Source organism: Tachyglossus aculeatus, chromosome 22, assembly GCF_015852505.1.
Source record: "Tachyglossus aculeatus isolate mTacAcu1 chromosome 22, mTacAcu1.pri, whole genome shotgun sequence".
Taxonomy (NCBI): domain Eukaryota; kingdom Metazoa; phylum Chordata; class Mammalia; order Monotremata; family Tachyglossidae; genus Tachyglossus; species Tachyglossus aculeatus.
Window position 1 is genome coordinate 48167983 of NC_052087.1, and position 16584 is coordinate 48184566.

Below are 16584 nucleotides of genomic sequence, written 5' to 3' on the forward strand. Positions count from 1 at the left end.
CAAGCGCTTATCTTGTACTTCCCAAGCGTTTATCTTGTACTTCCCAAGCGCTTAGTACAGTGCTCTGCACACAGTAAGCGCTCAATAAATGTGATTGATTGATTGATTGATAAGGGGAGGGGAGTAACTGTGGCAAGTAAGTCCAACGGGAGGGTAGGAAGGGAGAGTAGGGCCAAAGTTCCTTGTGGACAGGGAACGTGTCTACCAACTTTGTTGTACTGTACTCTCCCGAGCGCTTAGAACAGTGCTCTGTATACAGTAAGCACTCAGTAAATACCACTGACTGGTTAACTGACAGAGTACAGGGACACAGATAGGCAGCAATGCACTGAGGGGAGAGGGTGTCCACCCCAGGCACACAGGATGTTCTCTGTAGTGGGGTGGGAGGGCAGTCAGGGACTTCTTCTGGAGAAACAGCAGTGTGGCTTAGTGGAAAAACCAAGGGCTTGGGACTTAGAGGATGTGGGTTCTAATCCCAACTCCGCCACTAAGGAATAATAATGCTGGCATTTGTTAAGCGCTTACTATGTGCAAAGCACTGTTCTAAGCACTGGGGAGGATACAGGGTGATCAGGGTGTCCCACGTGGAGCTCACAGTCTTAATCCCCATTTTACAGATGAGGGAACTGAGGCACAGAGAAGTGAAGTGACTTGCCCAAAGTCACACAGCTGACAAGTGGCGGAGCCGGGATTAGAACCCATGACCTGTGACTCCCAAACCCGCGCTCTTTCCACTGAACCACACTGCTTCTCACTTGTCTGCTGCGTGGCCTTGAGCAAGCCAGTTAACTTCTCTGTGCCTCAGTTACCTCATGTGGAAAATGGGGATTAAGACTGTGAGCCCCACATGGGACAACCTGATTACCTTGTATCTACCCCAGTGGCACATAGTAAGCGCTTAACAAATACCATAATTATTATTATTATGTTTCCATGCATATGTTTGGACTCTTGGGGGTGAATATGGGCCCCAGTGGCATGCCGGGCCCACCCCAATCCCGTTACCCAGAAGGCTCGCTGCTCCCGGTATTCCTTTCCCCTTCCCCTCTGCTCAAACCAATGCTTGGAAAAGGTGGAGGGGAGGGGTGGCAAGGAGGAAGTGTAAAGCTCTTCGAGGGCAGGAAATATGTCTACCAACCCTGTTATATTGTACTCTCCCAAGTGCTTAGTCTAGTGCTCTGCAGAGTAAATGCCAAATAAATCCCACTGATTGGCTGAATGATTGAGTGACCAAGTGAGTGTTTCTGGGTCAGCAACTGTCAGGGCTGCATGTCCTGAGGGCCTCTTTGTAGAGTCCTTATGTTTCTGCCACAAAGCGCTGAATAAATATGATTGAATGAATGAATGAATGAATGAAAGAAAGAGGATGGTGAATTGACCTACAGTGGCCTCTGAGGCCAGGTCAGGGGGCTTCTGGGTAAACTGGGGAGTGAGTGGGATGACAGGTTCTTGGTTTTTTTTAATGGTATTTGTTAAGTGCTTTCTTTGTGCTAGACATTGTACTAAGCATTGGGCTAGATACGAGACAGTCAGGTTGGACCTGCTCCGTGTCCCACATGGGGCTCACAGTCTTAATCTCCACTTCATAGATGAGAAAACTGAGGCCCAGAGAAGTGAAGCTTCTCCGAGCCCAGCGTGGCTCAGTTGAAAGAGCACGGGCTTTGGAGTCAGAGGTCAGGGGTTCAAATCCCGGCTCCGCCAACTGTCGGCTGTGTGACTTTGGGCAAGTCACTTAACTTCTCTGGGCCTCAGTTACCTCATCTGTAAAATGGGGATTAAGACTGTGAGCCCCGTGTGGGACAACCCAATCACCTTGTAACCTCCCAAGCGCTTAGAACAGTGCTTTACACATAGGAAGCGCTTAATAAATGCCTTCATTATTATTATTATTATTGTCCAAGTCATGCAGCAGACAAGTGGCAGAGCTGGGATTAGAACCTAGGTCCTCTAACTCCCAGACCCGGGCTCTTTCCACTAGGCCAAGCTACTTTGCAAGCGCTGGTTCCATGGAGGCGAGGGGGCCACAGCCCTCATTTTTGCCGGTTCAGCCTCCCAGTCTCTCAGCCTCGCCCCTCCCAGCTCTCAGACAAGACCTTAAGACTCCAAAGGGGGCTGAAAAGACCCAAAATAGTGACTCGTTGAAGCCTGCCCCTTTCCCGTTTTCCCCTTTAAAATCCCTGTCCCCTTGTCGCCCCTGTGCTCAAAATGATAGTCGGCATAGGTGGATAGGATTCTTTAAACATATTACTGCTTTTTTTTTTTCTCTGTCTCCCCCTTTTAGACGGTGAGCCCAATGTTGGGTAGGGACTGTCTCTATATGTTGCCAATTTGTACTTCCCAAGTGCTTAGTACAGTGCTCTGCACTTAGTAAGCGCTCAATAAATATGATTGATTGATTGATTGATTACTGTTCATCCTGTATATATGTTTGTACAGATTTATTACTCTATTTTACTTGTACATATTTACTATTCTATTTATTTTATTTTGTTTTGTTGTCTGTTTCCCCCTTCTAGACTGTGAGCCCACTGTTGGCTCTATCTGTTACCAACTTTTACTTCCCCAGCGCTTTGTACAGTGCTCTGCACACAGTTAAGCGCTCAATAAATACGATCAAATGAATGAATTACTGTATCTGAGTGTCTGCGCCCAGGCCCGTTCCAGTGACTGCGTGCCTGTGCGTCTCTGGCTTCCTTTTCCAGGTCTATGTGCCTGTGAGTCTCTGACTTGCTTTTTCCAGTATCTGTGTGCCTGCGGATGTTGCTCAATAAATACGATTGACTGACTGATTGAGCGTCTCTGACCGCCTGGTCCAGTATCTGTGTGACTGCATGTCTCTGACTGCCCACTCCAGTATTTTTTTTGCCTTTGTGTGTCTGTGAATACCCATTCCAGTGTCTGTGTGCTTGGGTCTGTGCATCTGTGACTGCCCATTCCAAGGTCCGTGTGCCCGTGCATCTGTCTGACCGTTCCAGTGTCTGTGACTGCCCATTCCAATGTCTGTGTGCTTGAGTCTTGCGTCTTTGACTGCCCATTCCAGGTGTCTGTAACTGCCTGTGACTGTGTCTGTGACTGCCTGTCTGTGAGACTCTGCCTATTCCAGAAGCAGCGTGGCTCAGTGGAAAGAGCCCGGGCTTGGGAGTCAGGAGGTCATGGGTTCTAATTCCAGCTCCACCACCTGGCAGCTGTGTGACTTTGGGCGAGTCACTTCACTTCTCTGTGCCTCAGCTCCCTCATCTGTAAAATGGGGATTAAAACTGTGAGCCTTACATGGGGCAATCTGGCTACCTTGTATCCCCCCCCAGCACTTAGAACAGTGTTTGGCACATAGCACTTAACAAATACCATCATTATTATTATTATTCCATGGTCTGTGTGCCTGTGTCTATGCATCTGTGACTGCTATCGATGCCTGTCTACTTGTTTTATTTTGTCGTCTGTCTCCCCCCTTCTGTACTGTGAGCCCGTTGTTGGGTAAGGATTGTCTCTATTTGTTGCCAAATTGTACTTTCCAAGTGCTTAGTACAGTGCTCGGCACACAGTAAGCGCTCAATAAATACAACTGAATGAAGGAATGAATGAGTGGCTGCCTGTTGCAGTGTGTCTGTAACTACCTGTTCCACTGTCTATGTGCCTGTGACTGCCGGTTCCAGTCTGGGTGTCTATGCATCTCTAAGGCCTGTTCCAGTGTCTGTGTGCCCACGGCTCCATGCGCACACATGTCTGTGTGAGGGTCCTCCTCTGCCCCCAGGCAGTGGTGAAACTGGGCGGAGAAGAGAGGACAGAGGGGAATCCACAGCTTTCCAAGTTTTCTAAATTGCAAGGCAATTCTTGGGGATTTTCTCCCAGGACGGCCACCCCGCAGACAAAACTCCCACAGAAGGAGTGCCCCGCAGGGAAAATCCCGAAAAATTAACTTTAGATTTAGGAAAAGCATGGAAAGCCATGTTTTCTGTTCTCTGGAGTCCACCCCTCCCGGCAGGATGATGATGCGGGCCCCAAGGGATCCTACTCCTATTGGAGCCGGTCGTGGGGGCCGGGGTGGTTTGAGAATCTGCAAGTTTTCCATTCCCCTGCCTCCACCCCTCAGCACTGCTCCTCCCCCTCCCTGTCCCCACCTGGGCCTGACCTGGGCCCATGGCCTACGGTTTCTGTCCTCACTGCTGCCCAAATGCCAAGGTGCCAGCTGCCACCCCAGGGCCTGGCACAGAAACCCTCTGCAGCTGGTACCACCTGCTTCCTGGACCTGGGAGGGAGAGGTCCGCTGGAGATGTCCCAGCAATGAACAAGCCCCATCCTCCCTCTGGTTCAAGAGGGAGAGGAAGAAGGGGGAAAGAGGGAGAGGACAAGGAAGGGGAGAATGGGGAACGATGAAAAGAGAAAAAAAGGTCATTCGAAGAGGAAGAAACTCTGGTGGGGTGGGAGAGAAGAATTCCGGCTCTGCCACTTGTCAGCTGTGTGACTTTGGGCAGGTCACTTCTCTGGGCCTCAGTGACCTCATTTGTAAAATGGGGATGAAGACTGTGAGCCCCCCATGGGACAACCTGATCATCGTGTACCTCCACAGTGCTTTGCACATAGAAAGTGCTTACTTAATGTGCTTACTAAATGTGCTTACTTAATGTGCTTACTAAATGTCATTATTATGAGGGGATGGAAGGTGATGTAATGAGGGGAGAGAGAGGGAAACTCGGCAGGAGAGTCGGAGGGAGAGAATTGGAGAAGGAATATGGGAGGCGAAATCAGAACGGGTCGGGGATAGAGAGGGAAAAAGCCGTGGGCCTCTGAGAAATTTCAGTGCGAGCTAGGGCTGAGGAGAGGCTGGAGAGGGGAAGGGAGGGGTCTCGCCTGAGGGGTTGTTTTAGCTTCCCTCTTCACAACCAAGTTCCCCTCCCTGCACCCCAGGGGAACTTGGCAGCCAAAGCCTCATGGGGGTTTGAGGAGGCTTTGAAGGGTTTCAGAGAGAATCCCTCAGGATTGAGATGCAGCATGGCTTAGTGGATAGAGCACGGGCCTGGGATTCAGAAGGTCATTCGTTCTAATCCCATCTCCACCACATGTCTGCTGTGTGACCTTGAGCAAGTCACTTCACTTCTCTGGGCCTCAGTTCCCTCACCTGTAAAATGGGGATTAAGGCTGTGAGCCCCACGTGAGACAGGGAATGTGTCCAACCCAATTAGCTTGTAGCTACCCCAGCATTTAGAACAGTGCTTGACACATAGTAAGTACCATAAGTGAGAAGCAGCGTGGCTCAGTGGAAAGACCACGGGCTTGGGAGTCAGAGGTCATGGGTTCTAATCCCGGCTCCTCCACTTGTCAGCTGCGTGACTTTGGGCAAGTCACTTCACTTCTCTGTGCCTCAGTTCCCTCATCTGGAAAATGGGGATTAAGACTGTGAGCCCCATGTGGGAAAACCTGATTACCTTGTACCCCCACCCCCCGTGCTTAGAACAGTGCTTTGCACATAGTAAGTACTTAACAAATGCCATCATCATCATCATTATTATTATTATTAGAAAGCTATCGGGTCAGTCTGGAGCCCTTTCTCTCAGGGTTACAGGCTGGCCAAGGCAGATTGATTCATTCATTCATTCAATCGTATTTACTGAGCACCTACCATGTGCAAAGCACTGTACTACTACTACTACTAATAATAATAATGGCATTTATTAAGCACTTACTATGTGCAAAGCACTGGTCTAAGCGCTGGGGAGGTTACAAGGTGATCAGGTTGTCCCATGGGGGGCTCACAGTCTTCATCCCCATTTTACAGATGAGGTAACTGAGACCCAGAGAAGTTAAGTGACTTGCCCAAAGTCACACAGCTGACAATTGGCAGAGCCGGAGTTTGAACCCATGACCTCTGACTCCAAAGCCCATGCTCTTTCCATTGAGCCACGCTACTAAGCACTTGGGAGAGTACAATATAGCATTAGACAAATTTCCAGCCCACAATGAGCTTAGATAGGCAGCAATTGTGTCCCCATGGAAGAACCCCCCCTCCCTGGGGAAAGGTTTATCCCATGAAGGCTGGGCTCTGGGGGGCAGTCCTTACTCCTGGGCCCCACCAGAGATTCTGGGAATGGGAATCCAACCTGGAGGGTGCCCTAGGCCAATTTTTTTTAATGGCATTTATTAAGTGCTTACTATGTGCAAAGCACTGTTCTAAGTGCTCTCAGGCGGGACCTCCTTCTGGAGGCCGGAGCTCTCCTGTGGGCTTTGGGTTGTTCCAGGGTGGGCCCCAGCACCCTGCCAAGCAAGACCTTCTCCTAACCTTCTCCCACTGGGATTAATTTATGTCCATCTCTCCCTTTGGACTGTAAGCTCGTTGTGGCCAGGTAAGTTGTCTGTTTATTGTTCTATTGTACTTTCCCAAGTGCTTACTACAGTGCTCTGAAGGTAGTAAGTGCTCAATAAATATGACTGACTGAATCCACCTATTCCCGAGCCCCCAGAATGGGCAGGGGTGGTGGGGGAAATTGAGGAGAACTAGGGGTGTGGCATGGACCACCCTGCACTGGTCAAGCATATCTTCATTGTGCTAGTCCTGCCCCAAAATGCCAACCCCGTGTCCAACCTCATTATCAACCCCAGTGCTTAGTACAGTGCCTGGCACATAGTAAGCGCCTAACAAATACCATTAAAAAACAAAACAAAAAACCTTGGCTCAGCCTGACAGCCCATGGCTCCTAAACCCAAACTGCAGCCAGCCTCCCTCTTCCCACTGGTGGCTGGCCAACTCCCCTCCCACGGCCCTGGCCTCTGGCTCAGTGGGCCCCATCCCAGGGTGGGAACCCAGGAATTTGGGGCGAGGGGAGGGGGAAGTCAGTGGAAAATGACAGTAGAGCATAAGATGATTAAGAGAAACATGGAGCCAGACAGTTAGACAGACAGACACAGAATGAAATCAATGAGTAAAGAGCCAGCCAGGCCTGGACAAACAGAGAATCATGGACTCCAAGGTCCTTCGGACTGCCCTAACCCCCCAGATGTCTGAGGGAATGTTGGGGTTCAGGCCTGGAGGGTCCAATGTACCCCAGCTTATCTCCATCTGTGGGCCTGGATAGTGTGAAAGGGGGAAGAGGTCGAAGCCAACAGAGGTGTGCAGAAAGGGGGAATGAGAAAATGGTAAGAGGACTCAAGAAAAGCTAGCAGAGGTGGGAAGGGGGAAGGGTCAACAGTGTGTGAATGTGACCCAGGGAGGAGAAGGGGCAGGGAGAGATGGCAGGGAGCAGGGCTGGTCCCCAAGGGTAGCCTCATTTAGTAAATGAGGGACTGTGGTGTCAGCGGGTGTCACATTGATGTGACAGAAGTATGGCTTCCCGGGGGGTGCTGTCAGGGGAAAGAGGGGAGCCCAAACCAGGCCCGGAGAGAGGGCAACAGGAGGTGCTCTCCCCTCTCGGCCGTGGCCCCTGGGGATAGGAACTAGCAAGCCCCTCAACTCTCACTACCTAGGGGAAGCTGGCCTACTGGCCTAGAATAGCCAAACTCTAGGGTCAAGCAAAGGGATGGGCACATTGGCTGTGGACCCAAGGGTTGATGGAAGGTGTAGTCTGGTCCACTCCCCCCTTTAAGAGCGCTTATGTAGGAAGGCCTGACAGAGAGGGATGGGAAAAAAGGAAAGGAGAAGGGCTGGATTGGGGTGGGGGAGAGAAACCCCTCTAGGCTGCAAGCTCATTGTGGGCAGGGACCATGTCTGTCGATTCCGTTGAACAGTACTCTCCCAAGGGCTTAATAGAGTAATGATAATAATAATAATAATAATAATAATAATAGCATTTGTTAAGTGCTTACTATGTGCAAAGCACTGTTCTAAGCGCTGGGGAGGATACAAGGTGATCAGGTTGTCCCACTTGGGGCTCACAGTCTTAATCCCCATTTTACAGATGAGGTAACTGAGGCCCAGAGAAGTGAATTGACTTGCCCAAAGTCACACAGCTGACAATTGGCGGAGCCGGGATTCGAACCCATGACCTCTGACTCCGAAGCCCGTGCTCTTTCCAATGAGCCACGCTGACATAGTAGGTGCTCAGTAAATGCCATTGATTGATTGAAAGCCAAGGTCTGAGGGAGGGTGGGCAGGGAGAAGCAAGCAGGATGGCTTGTTCTAAAAAGCAAGGAAAGCCTCAAGTGAAAACTTGGGGCTGGGAGGCCGGAGGGGGCAGGATCCCTGGGTTCTGAAATGAGGATGAGGAGGATGAAGCGTATCTGGGTTTGGTGGGGGGGGGGGGGCGGGGAGAGAGGGAGAGAGAGAGAGAGAGTTTCCATAATTCAGCTTCCCCTAGGGGAGGGTAATTTCCCCTTCCCACCCCACCAACCCCCACTGGGTGGGGTCAGAAGGGGCTGTGAGGTCACTGACCTTTTGTGGGCTGGTGCACATCGCTGGCTCCTCCTCGCCCGGCCCCCCCCTCGGAGAACAGTAAGGACCCTACTGGAGAAGCAGAACCAGGGAGTCAGGCACTGGGGGTAGCCCTCTGCTTCCCCAACCGGCCCCCTCCTCCCCACAGCAGGCTGGGCCTCTGTCCCGATTGTTGTGGTCTTTGTGGATGGTGCAAGTGATCTTGGGTTCTTCACCCCCGCTGGGCTGTGCCCATTAGTACCCCCTCATGATCTCTGGGCCAGGGTTTCGGGGAGCTCCATGCCACAGACTCAAGTGGGCACCTCGCCCACTCCCACTCCACACCTGGACTCACAGCCCTTCCTGTCCCCACTGAGGGGCCATGCGCTCCATCTGTCACCCTCACGCCCAGGTCAAATCACCCCCAAGAGGCTTTCAGAGACCTGGACACCCATTTGCACAATCAAGCCGAGGCAGGGCAGCATAATCCAGGCCGTTCCTGTCTCGGCCCTTGCCCTCACACCCTCACCCCTTCTACGTGGGCACCTCAGGCACAGGCGGACCTGACACTCACCTCCAGGTCTTCCTGGCTCGGCCTCAGGTACAAGGGGTGAGGAGACACAGCCAAAGGCACCCTCACCCTGGGGAGGGGGCCCACTCAGTCCCACATTGCTGAGCCCCTGGGGGCACCCCCAACTCCTGAACAGACATCCCTACACACTCAGGCAGATGCCCTCCAATCCTGGAGAGCCCGCTCACCTTCCCAGCTCACACTTGCGGGCCTCTCGGCACCCTCTGTCGTTCACCACACCTTGCACACCCGGGCTGGGACACCAAGTGGGGTCACAGGGGGTGATGGGGAGGTAGGTTGAGTGCAGCTAAAGAGCCACAAAACTTGCCTGGGGGGTGGGGGTCACTGGAGAAGGGGGTGGATCCCTGCCTTGGCTGACTTACGCAGAGAGTCTGAGAGTCCAAGAGAGGGACAGTCAGGGAAACTCCTAGAGGAGTTACTTTGGAGGAAGGAGGTAGGGGAGATGTTTGTACATATTTATTACTCTATTTATTTTACTTGTACATATTTATTCTACTTATTTTATTTCGTTGATATGTTTTGTTTTGTTCTCTGTCTCCCCCTTCCAGACTGTGAGCCCACTGTTGGGTAGGGACCGTCTCTATATGTTGCCAACTTGTACTTCCCAAGCGCTTAGTACAGTGCTCTGCACACAGTAAGCGCTCAATAAATACGATTGAATGAATGAATCTCTTTGAGATTCACCCCCTACTCTTCCCACCTGAACCCACAGAAAGAGGAGTTCCCGTCCTCCCCTTCCCTCCCGCAAAAGTCTGGTCATCTTTATCCTGAATTCAGCTTCCAGCTCTGTCCCAAGCCTGCCTCCTTCCCAAACCCTGGCATCTTATTTCTCCTTCCTGTCTTCCCCACTCCCCATGGACTCCACAATCCCCCAGCCCCAGCCTCGGGGCCCCTCCGTTCCGGACAGCCTCAGGGAGAGGTCCAGCCGGGATCTTCTGCTCCTCAGCTTCTGTGGAGAACTAGTCATTCCTAGCAGATGGGGACCAGGACTCAGTGTGGGATAGGGCAGGGCACCTGAGGTCTAGGAAAAGGGCAAGTCCTGGGAGGAGGAGAATTTGGGGTCCTTTATTGAGAGGCAGCTGATGTGTACATATGGGGGTGCCTGTGTCCCCGCCTTATAAATCAAGGTCACAGCATCTCCCCATCTCCTACCCACCCTTCCCTACGGAGGGGGTGAGGGTAGTCTGCACCCGGGGGCTTGACCAGGAGAGCCTGAGGGAGGGACCGACCTGATCCCTCTTTCTCCAGCGCATGCTTTCTCTTTTCGGTTGGTTTCAGAAACGAAAGAATGAACAGAAAGTGGGAAATCAAAAAAGAAAAGAAAAACACCAACACCGAGGAAACTCAAAAGGTGAGCAGAGACAGCGGCAGGAGATCGAACATCTAGTGATGTTAGAAACCAAGGTGAGATGGAGCGGGTTGGGGGAGGGAGAGGAGGTGAGGGGGAGCGAAGACCAAAACAACACCCCTGCCCCCCCAAAAAAATCCCCAAAGTAAAGAATGGACGTGTGTGGCGGGGGCGGGGGGGGGGAGCGGACTGGTGGAGGGAGGAGGGAAGGGAGGAAGGGAAGAGAACAGAATCCAGGTGAGGGGCATCCAATCCAAACCAAACCAAAACTTCAAACCATACCTTGGCTGCTTAGCGTCAGGTGAGCCGGACCTTGGAAAAGGGGAAGGAGAGAGAAAAACAAAACAAAGAAAAGAAAGGAAAGAAAAGAAGGAAGAAACAAAGAAAACACGAGTCATCAAAAGCGGCCAGAGAGAAGGGGAAAAGCCTTCTGCTGCCACAATTTAAAAACCCTTTAACTTGTGACAGGCATCGGGGAGATGCCCGGCCCGGGAGCCGGGGAGAGAGAGAGCCGATGCCGAAACGGAGAGAAAAGGGAGAGGACGAGGAGGAGAAGTAGGAGGGAGAGGGAGAGAGAAAGATGGGGGAGAGAGAAAGATGGGGGAGAGAGGAGAGAGAGGAGACAGATGGAGAGAGGAGAGAAAGGAGACAGAAAGAGGGAGGGGGGAGAGAGAAGGAGACAGAGGGAGAGAGAAGAAAGGAGAGAGGAAGAGAAAGGGAGAGAGAAAGAGGGAGAGAGGAGAGGGGGAGAGAGAAGAGAAAGGAGACAGAAAGAGAATGGGACAGAGAAAGAGAGAGTGGGAGACAGGGAGAGAGGGAGAGAGAAGGAGACAGAGGGAGAGAGGGTGAGAGAAGAGAGAAAGGAGAAAAAGAATGGGAGAGAAAAAAGAGAGAGGAGGGGGGAGAAAGAGGGAGAGAGAGGTGGAGAGAGAAAGAGAGAATGGGAGAGGGAGAGAGGAGTGAGAGAGTGGGAGAGAGGAGTGAGAAAGAATAGGAGAGAGGAGAGAGAGTGGGAGAGAGAAGGAGAGAGAAAAAGAGTGGGAGAGAGGAGAGAGAAAGAGAGAGTGGGGGGAGAGAGAGAGGGAGACAGAAGGAGAGAGAAAAAGAGAGTAGGGGAGAGAAAGAGAGAGAGAAAGAGAGAGGAGGGGAGACAGGACAGGAAGGTGTGAGGGAAGGACGGGCGGAGCCAAGGGGTGGAGCGGGGCGTCACGGGGAGAGGAAGAAAGTTTGGTTTCTTTTTTTTTCTTCTTGCCGAAAAAAAAGGAAAAGGAGGAGAAGCATAAGGCCAGGGCGATGCTTATTCCTTTTGCTTTTTTTCTCTTTTTTTTTTCTTCCGGGTGTGGAGAGAAAAAAAAAAGTCAACGAGAAAAACGATTCAGATGGAAGAGAAAATAAAACACGACACACAGATCAAAGCCACCTGGAGAGAGAGAGTCCCGTTAGTCTGGAGACGGGCGGCGGGAGGAGGAGGAGGAGGAGGAGGAGGAAGACCCTGCTTTCCCAACTGCCTCAGGAGGGAGGAGAAAACGAGGCGCTGGAGTTTGCGAGGGTGGGTGTCCTGGGCGGGGAAAAGGGGGCATCCACCCTGGTCCTCGGCTGGGCACTGTAAGATCTGAACTGTAAGCTCGTTGTGGGCATGGAGTGTGTCTGTTACATTGTACTCTTCCAAGCGCTTAGTACGGTACTCTGCACACAGCGCTCAATAAATACGTTTGACTGACTGACTCCTTTCGTTGCATGGAGAGGGGCCGGGAAGAAAAGCCAGGACCCTCGGAGCTGGTCGGTAGAGGGGGAGCAGCTTAGTTGGAAGATCCACGATCTGCAGAGCCAGCTGAGGGTGCGAAGGGGAGGGAAGGATGCCTGGGTTCTGCTAGGGGCTGAAGAGCGACGTCTTGAGCAGGACGCTGAGCAGCAGGAGGCAGGGCACACAATAAGGCCGGCCAGTCCTCCTCTTTGTCTAGCACCTACACTGGGACAAGGGTTGTAAATACTAGCAGTAATAATAATAATGGTATTTGTTAAGCGCTACGTGCCAAGCACTTTTCTAAGCGCTGGGGTAGATACAAGGTAATCAGGTTGTCCCACGTGGGGCGTCCCTTGGGATGCTCAGAAAAAGAGAGAGAGTGTGAGTGTGTGGAGGGGGGAGAGGGTCTGCTCTTGGGATTAACCGGTGAGCAACTCCCACCCACAGAGAGGCCCGGCAGAGGCCTTCACCTGGCGCCCATATCGTCCCCTCTTCCCGCCCTTCCATATTCTCCAAAAGCCAAGGCCAGAGCTGTGTTCCTTCCCCAAACCCAGGGTTCTTCCCTACTAGGGGGCAAAGCTGCGATAAGGGTTCCCCCCAAAAAAAAACAAAACAAGAGGTCTGAGTGGGGCCGGGGACCCCTTAGCCCTCGAGGGTCTGACTTCCTTTCCGGGTCCTTCGGCTCCTCGATGTCTACCAACTCCTAGGGGAGGCCCTGCTGCTCACACCCTCCGTCTGCAGGGTGGGGGTCTCCCCCATCGCCAAGCAGGAGCTCCTGCCTGGGACCACCGCAGCTGTCCGGCGTCCTGGCTTTCCCCTCCGGCCTCCCGCGGCGGCTGGGCGCAAAGCGGGGAGGGAGACCAGGGGACGGGAGCGGCAGCGCTGTCGCCCTTGGATACCGTCGCGGTTGCCGTGGTGATGGGGATGTCGGCCCCGGGAAAGGAGGCGGGTGGGGAGAGCGGTATTTGGGGTCGGGACGTGGCTCGTCGAAGCCCAAATTCTTCTGCCGCCTGAGCGGGAGGCCAGGACGCCTGGGTCCGACCCGGGGGAGTCGAGGAGCGGGAATCCGGGCCTGGAGAGGCCGGGGGCTGGGTGGAAGTGTCTGGACTCGGGGCAGGACGGCAGAAGAATTGTAATAAGGGCGGTCTTTATTAAGATCTTGCTAGATGCCAAGCACCGTGCTGAGGCAGAAGGGTCGCGGGTTCTAGCAGATCTTCGCTGCTCGCTCTTCTCCCACCTCCCGGGTTTCTATCGATCCCTTCCCCACCGCAGGTCTGGGGGAAGGGTCTGCTCCCGCAACCCCCGTTAGACGCTGGATCGGGCGACTGCTTCCCACCTTTAGGTGACAGTCGCTCTTACCCTAGGGCGGGCCCCGCTTCCAGCTGCAATGTAAAGGAGGGGACCCCCCCCCCCCCGCCCCTCCAATACTGCTAGCAGGACATTCCCCTACTGCTACTAGACTGCGAGCCCAGTCTTCTAGACTGTGAGCCCACTGTTGGGTAGGGACCGTCTCTATATGTTGCCAACTTGGACTTCCCAAGCACTTAGTACAGTGCTCTGCACACAGTAAGCGCTCAATAAATACGATTGAATGAATGAATGAATGCTACTACGGCACCCTACTCCCCGGTTCTTTCCCCCCGCAACCCGGGCATCCTGGTCCTCCCACCGGCCTCGGCCCCCCGCTTTTGGCCTCGGTCACTCTCTCTCTTTCTCCCCCCACCCCAAAGTCCACGCGTCTTCCAGGGCGCCTCTTCCCCATCCCTCCCCTCTGCTGCGGAAGCCGAGGGCTCTCCTGTCCAGATCCTGGGTCAGCCCCACCTAGGCGTCCCCCGGATAATAATAATAGCAATAATGGCATTTATTAAGCGCTTACTATATGCAAAGCACTGTTCTAAGCGCTGGGGAGGTTACAAGGTGATCAGGTTGTCCCGCGGGGGGCTCACAGTCTTAATCCCCATTTTACAGAGAGGATCTCCCCTCTCTGCCCCAGCAGGACCGGCCGGGGGAGGGGGAGGCTGAAGCTAGGGCCCGGGCCCTGGGTGAAGGACGGATCAGAGCCACGACCCGCTGACACCCCTTCCCCCTCCCCAGGACCATGCATCCGCCCGGCTCCTCGCCGGCCTCATTAGCATGCGGCGCTCTCCTCCCGTCGCCACAGCAACCGGCTGCTCGGCTCCCTCAGGCGTGACGGAACCAGCCATCTTGGTGAAGGGGGAAACCAGTTCCTTCTACAGACACACACACACACACACACAATCCCAAAAAGGGGGTTCACCCCAACGGGGCCCTCCCCGATCACCACAGCCTGTCCCCAGCTGTCAATCAGGGGCCTACACTGAGCCCTTCCAATCCCCATCCCTCTCGCCCACCTCCCAAAACCTGGGACTCAAGCCCTTCGGCTGCTCACTTCCTCAGAGCCGCTGCTCCCCTCCCCACCACCAGAACCCAGGCATCCCCATCTCCCAGGCCCTTCCAGCGTGTCTGTCTCTCTCTCCCCCTGTCTCTTTCTCTCTCCCCCTGTCTCTTTCTCTCCTCCTCCTCCCCCCCGGCCGCCCCTGCAGGTGGCTGTGATGGATAGTGATACCAGAAACCCTGGCCTGAGCCCAGAGATAAGGTGCCAGGGTTTGTCTCTACGGCTGTCTGCCCTCTCCTACCAAAAATGAGGGGCTGGGGGTGGGGGCGGCGCATAAGAGAGACACGGAGGCTAGGGAGAAGTGGCCACAAGCTCCCAGCGCGGGAGGTTGGGGCTGGTGGTGGGGAGGGATGCCTGGGTTCTGGGGAAGGGAGTGAAGCCCGATGAAGACAGCCTGGGGCGGAGACTGAAGACCGCAGCGTTGTCAGAATGGGGGGAGGGGGAAGATGGAGAAGGGGTGGCGAGAGCGGGGGTCTGAGGGACTAAGGGAAAGCCAGCTCTGGCACATTCCTGTTGCCGCCCACACGCTCCTCATTAGCGCACAGCCCCTGGGGGATCCCGGCTGGGGAAGCCTCAATTCCTGAAGCCTGGGGTAGGGACCCGTCTACCCTTTCCTGCCTCAGCTCTTCCCTTCCCAGCATCACTACGGGGAACAGAGAGCTGGGAGAGAACTCAGGGGTCAAGTAGGGGCAGAGTTCAGCCACACACACACCACACACATCCAGATACACACCTGCAGACGACTCCGCATATACTCAGAGACACACTCACACACAGAGACAAGACACATACCTACACTTCTACAACCAGCTCTGTCCCACATTCAAACACTCCCCGCCGGACAGGCACCCGCTCATCTACCCAGGCACATCACATATACACCCTTCAGACACACGGACAGACACCTATTCAGCTCCAGACATACAGCAGCTCACACAGAAGCAATGACTCCTACCCAGCGACACAGTCACTGAGCCAGCGCTATACAAACATCTGGGCGTGGTCCCCTGTTTCCCCCCATCCTTTGACAGGGACCACGCCGAAATCCCTAGTAGCCAACCCAGCTCTCCTCTTCCCAGCTCACCCTCTCTCCCTAATTCTGTCTCCAGCTCTCCCCTCCTTCCACCTCTCTTCCTCCCTCATACGCTGTCGCTGACACTATCTCCCCATCTTTCCCTTTCTCCCTACATTCTCTCCAAATCAGTCTTTCCCTGCACTTCTCTTTTCTGCGCACTCCTCTCTCTCCTTTCCTCTCTTCTGTTCTCCCTACCTCTCTCTCCACTCCTCTCTCTGCTCCCCCCTCTCCCCCTCCCCCCTTCCTCTCTCCGTCTCTCCCTTTGTTCCGGAGGAGACATGACATCAAGAGCAAGTAAAAGTCACATCAGCACTAAATCTTATCTCCAGTGCTCAGAAGGCTGTGTCCACCCAGCCACACACACACACACACACGCACACATTCTCTCCCCTTCTCTCTCAGGGGCAGCCGCCTGGGGGTCAGGGGACCCGTGTGTTAGATGAGGGCACGCAAGAGAGGAAAAAACAAAGCGAGAGGGAGAGCAACAACAGTGTCAGACAGAGACACAAGGACACACAGACCCACAGAGGTACACACAAACACACACACACACACACACACACACACACACACACAGAGCCCCAGGCTCTCCCCTACCCAGGCATACAGACCACTGGCTTCCGGACCCTAAAGGATCCTGTCTTCCCACTTTCCTAGGCTCCTTTCCCCTCCCAAGGCCCAGCCACACTCCATCTCCCCCATCAGAGATCCACATGGCTCCCCCAACACAGAGACAGCTCTCTGCTTTATCCAAAAGGCACCCTCCCTCCCCACAGCACTGCATCCCTCCTAGGGATAGGAGGGATTAGCGCCCCCCACCCCAACCAACCCCTAGGGATGAAGGAAGGGGAGTCAGGCCTGATTCCCTGCTCCCAAAAGTCCTGGGGCTACTCTGGTTGGAAGCCAAGTGGTCAAGAATTGCCTCACTACCTCTCCCTCCTTCCCATCTCTCCCTCTCTCCCCAACACTCAAGGAGGGGTAACAGAAAGAGGGACCCTCGAGGGGAGATGGACAGAGACCCAAACCCCGACTACGGGCAGGAGCAGAAAAGGAACAGGATGCACCGGAAAT

The 16584-nt window shown here is 53.9% G+C and overlaps 1 protein-coding gene across 6 annotated transcripts in view; it reads right to left on the reverse strand.

Moving 5' to 3' along the window:
- The window catches only part of NRXN2 (neurexin 2), a 221523-nt gene that overhangs the window by 184999 nt on the left and 19940 nt on the right, over positions 1–16584 (reverse strand). For all 6 annotated transcript variants that reach the window (XM_038764062.1, XM_038764060.1, XM_038764058.1 and 3 more), the window contains exons 3-4: positions 10561–10590; positions 8360–8431 (exon numbers count right to left, since the gene is read on the reverse strand). In XM_038764062.1, coding sequence (XP_038619990.1) covers positions 8360–8431; positions 10561–10590 — 102 coding nt within the window. The remainder of the gene's footprint in view (positions 1–8359; positions 8432–10560; positions 10591–16584) is intronic.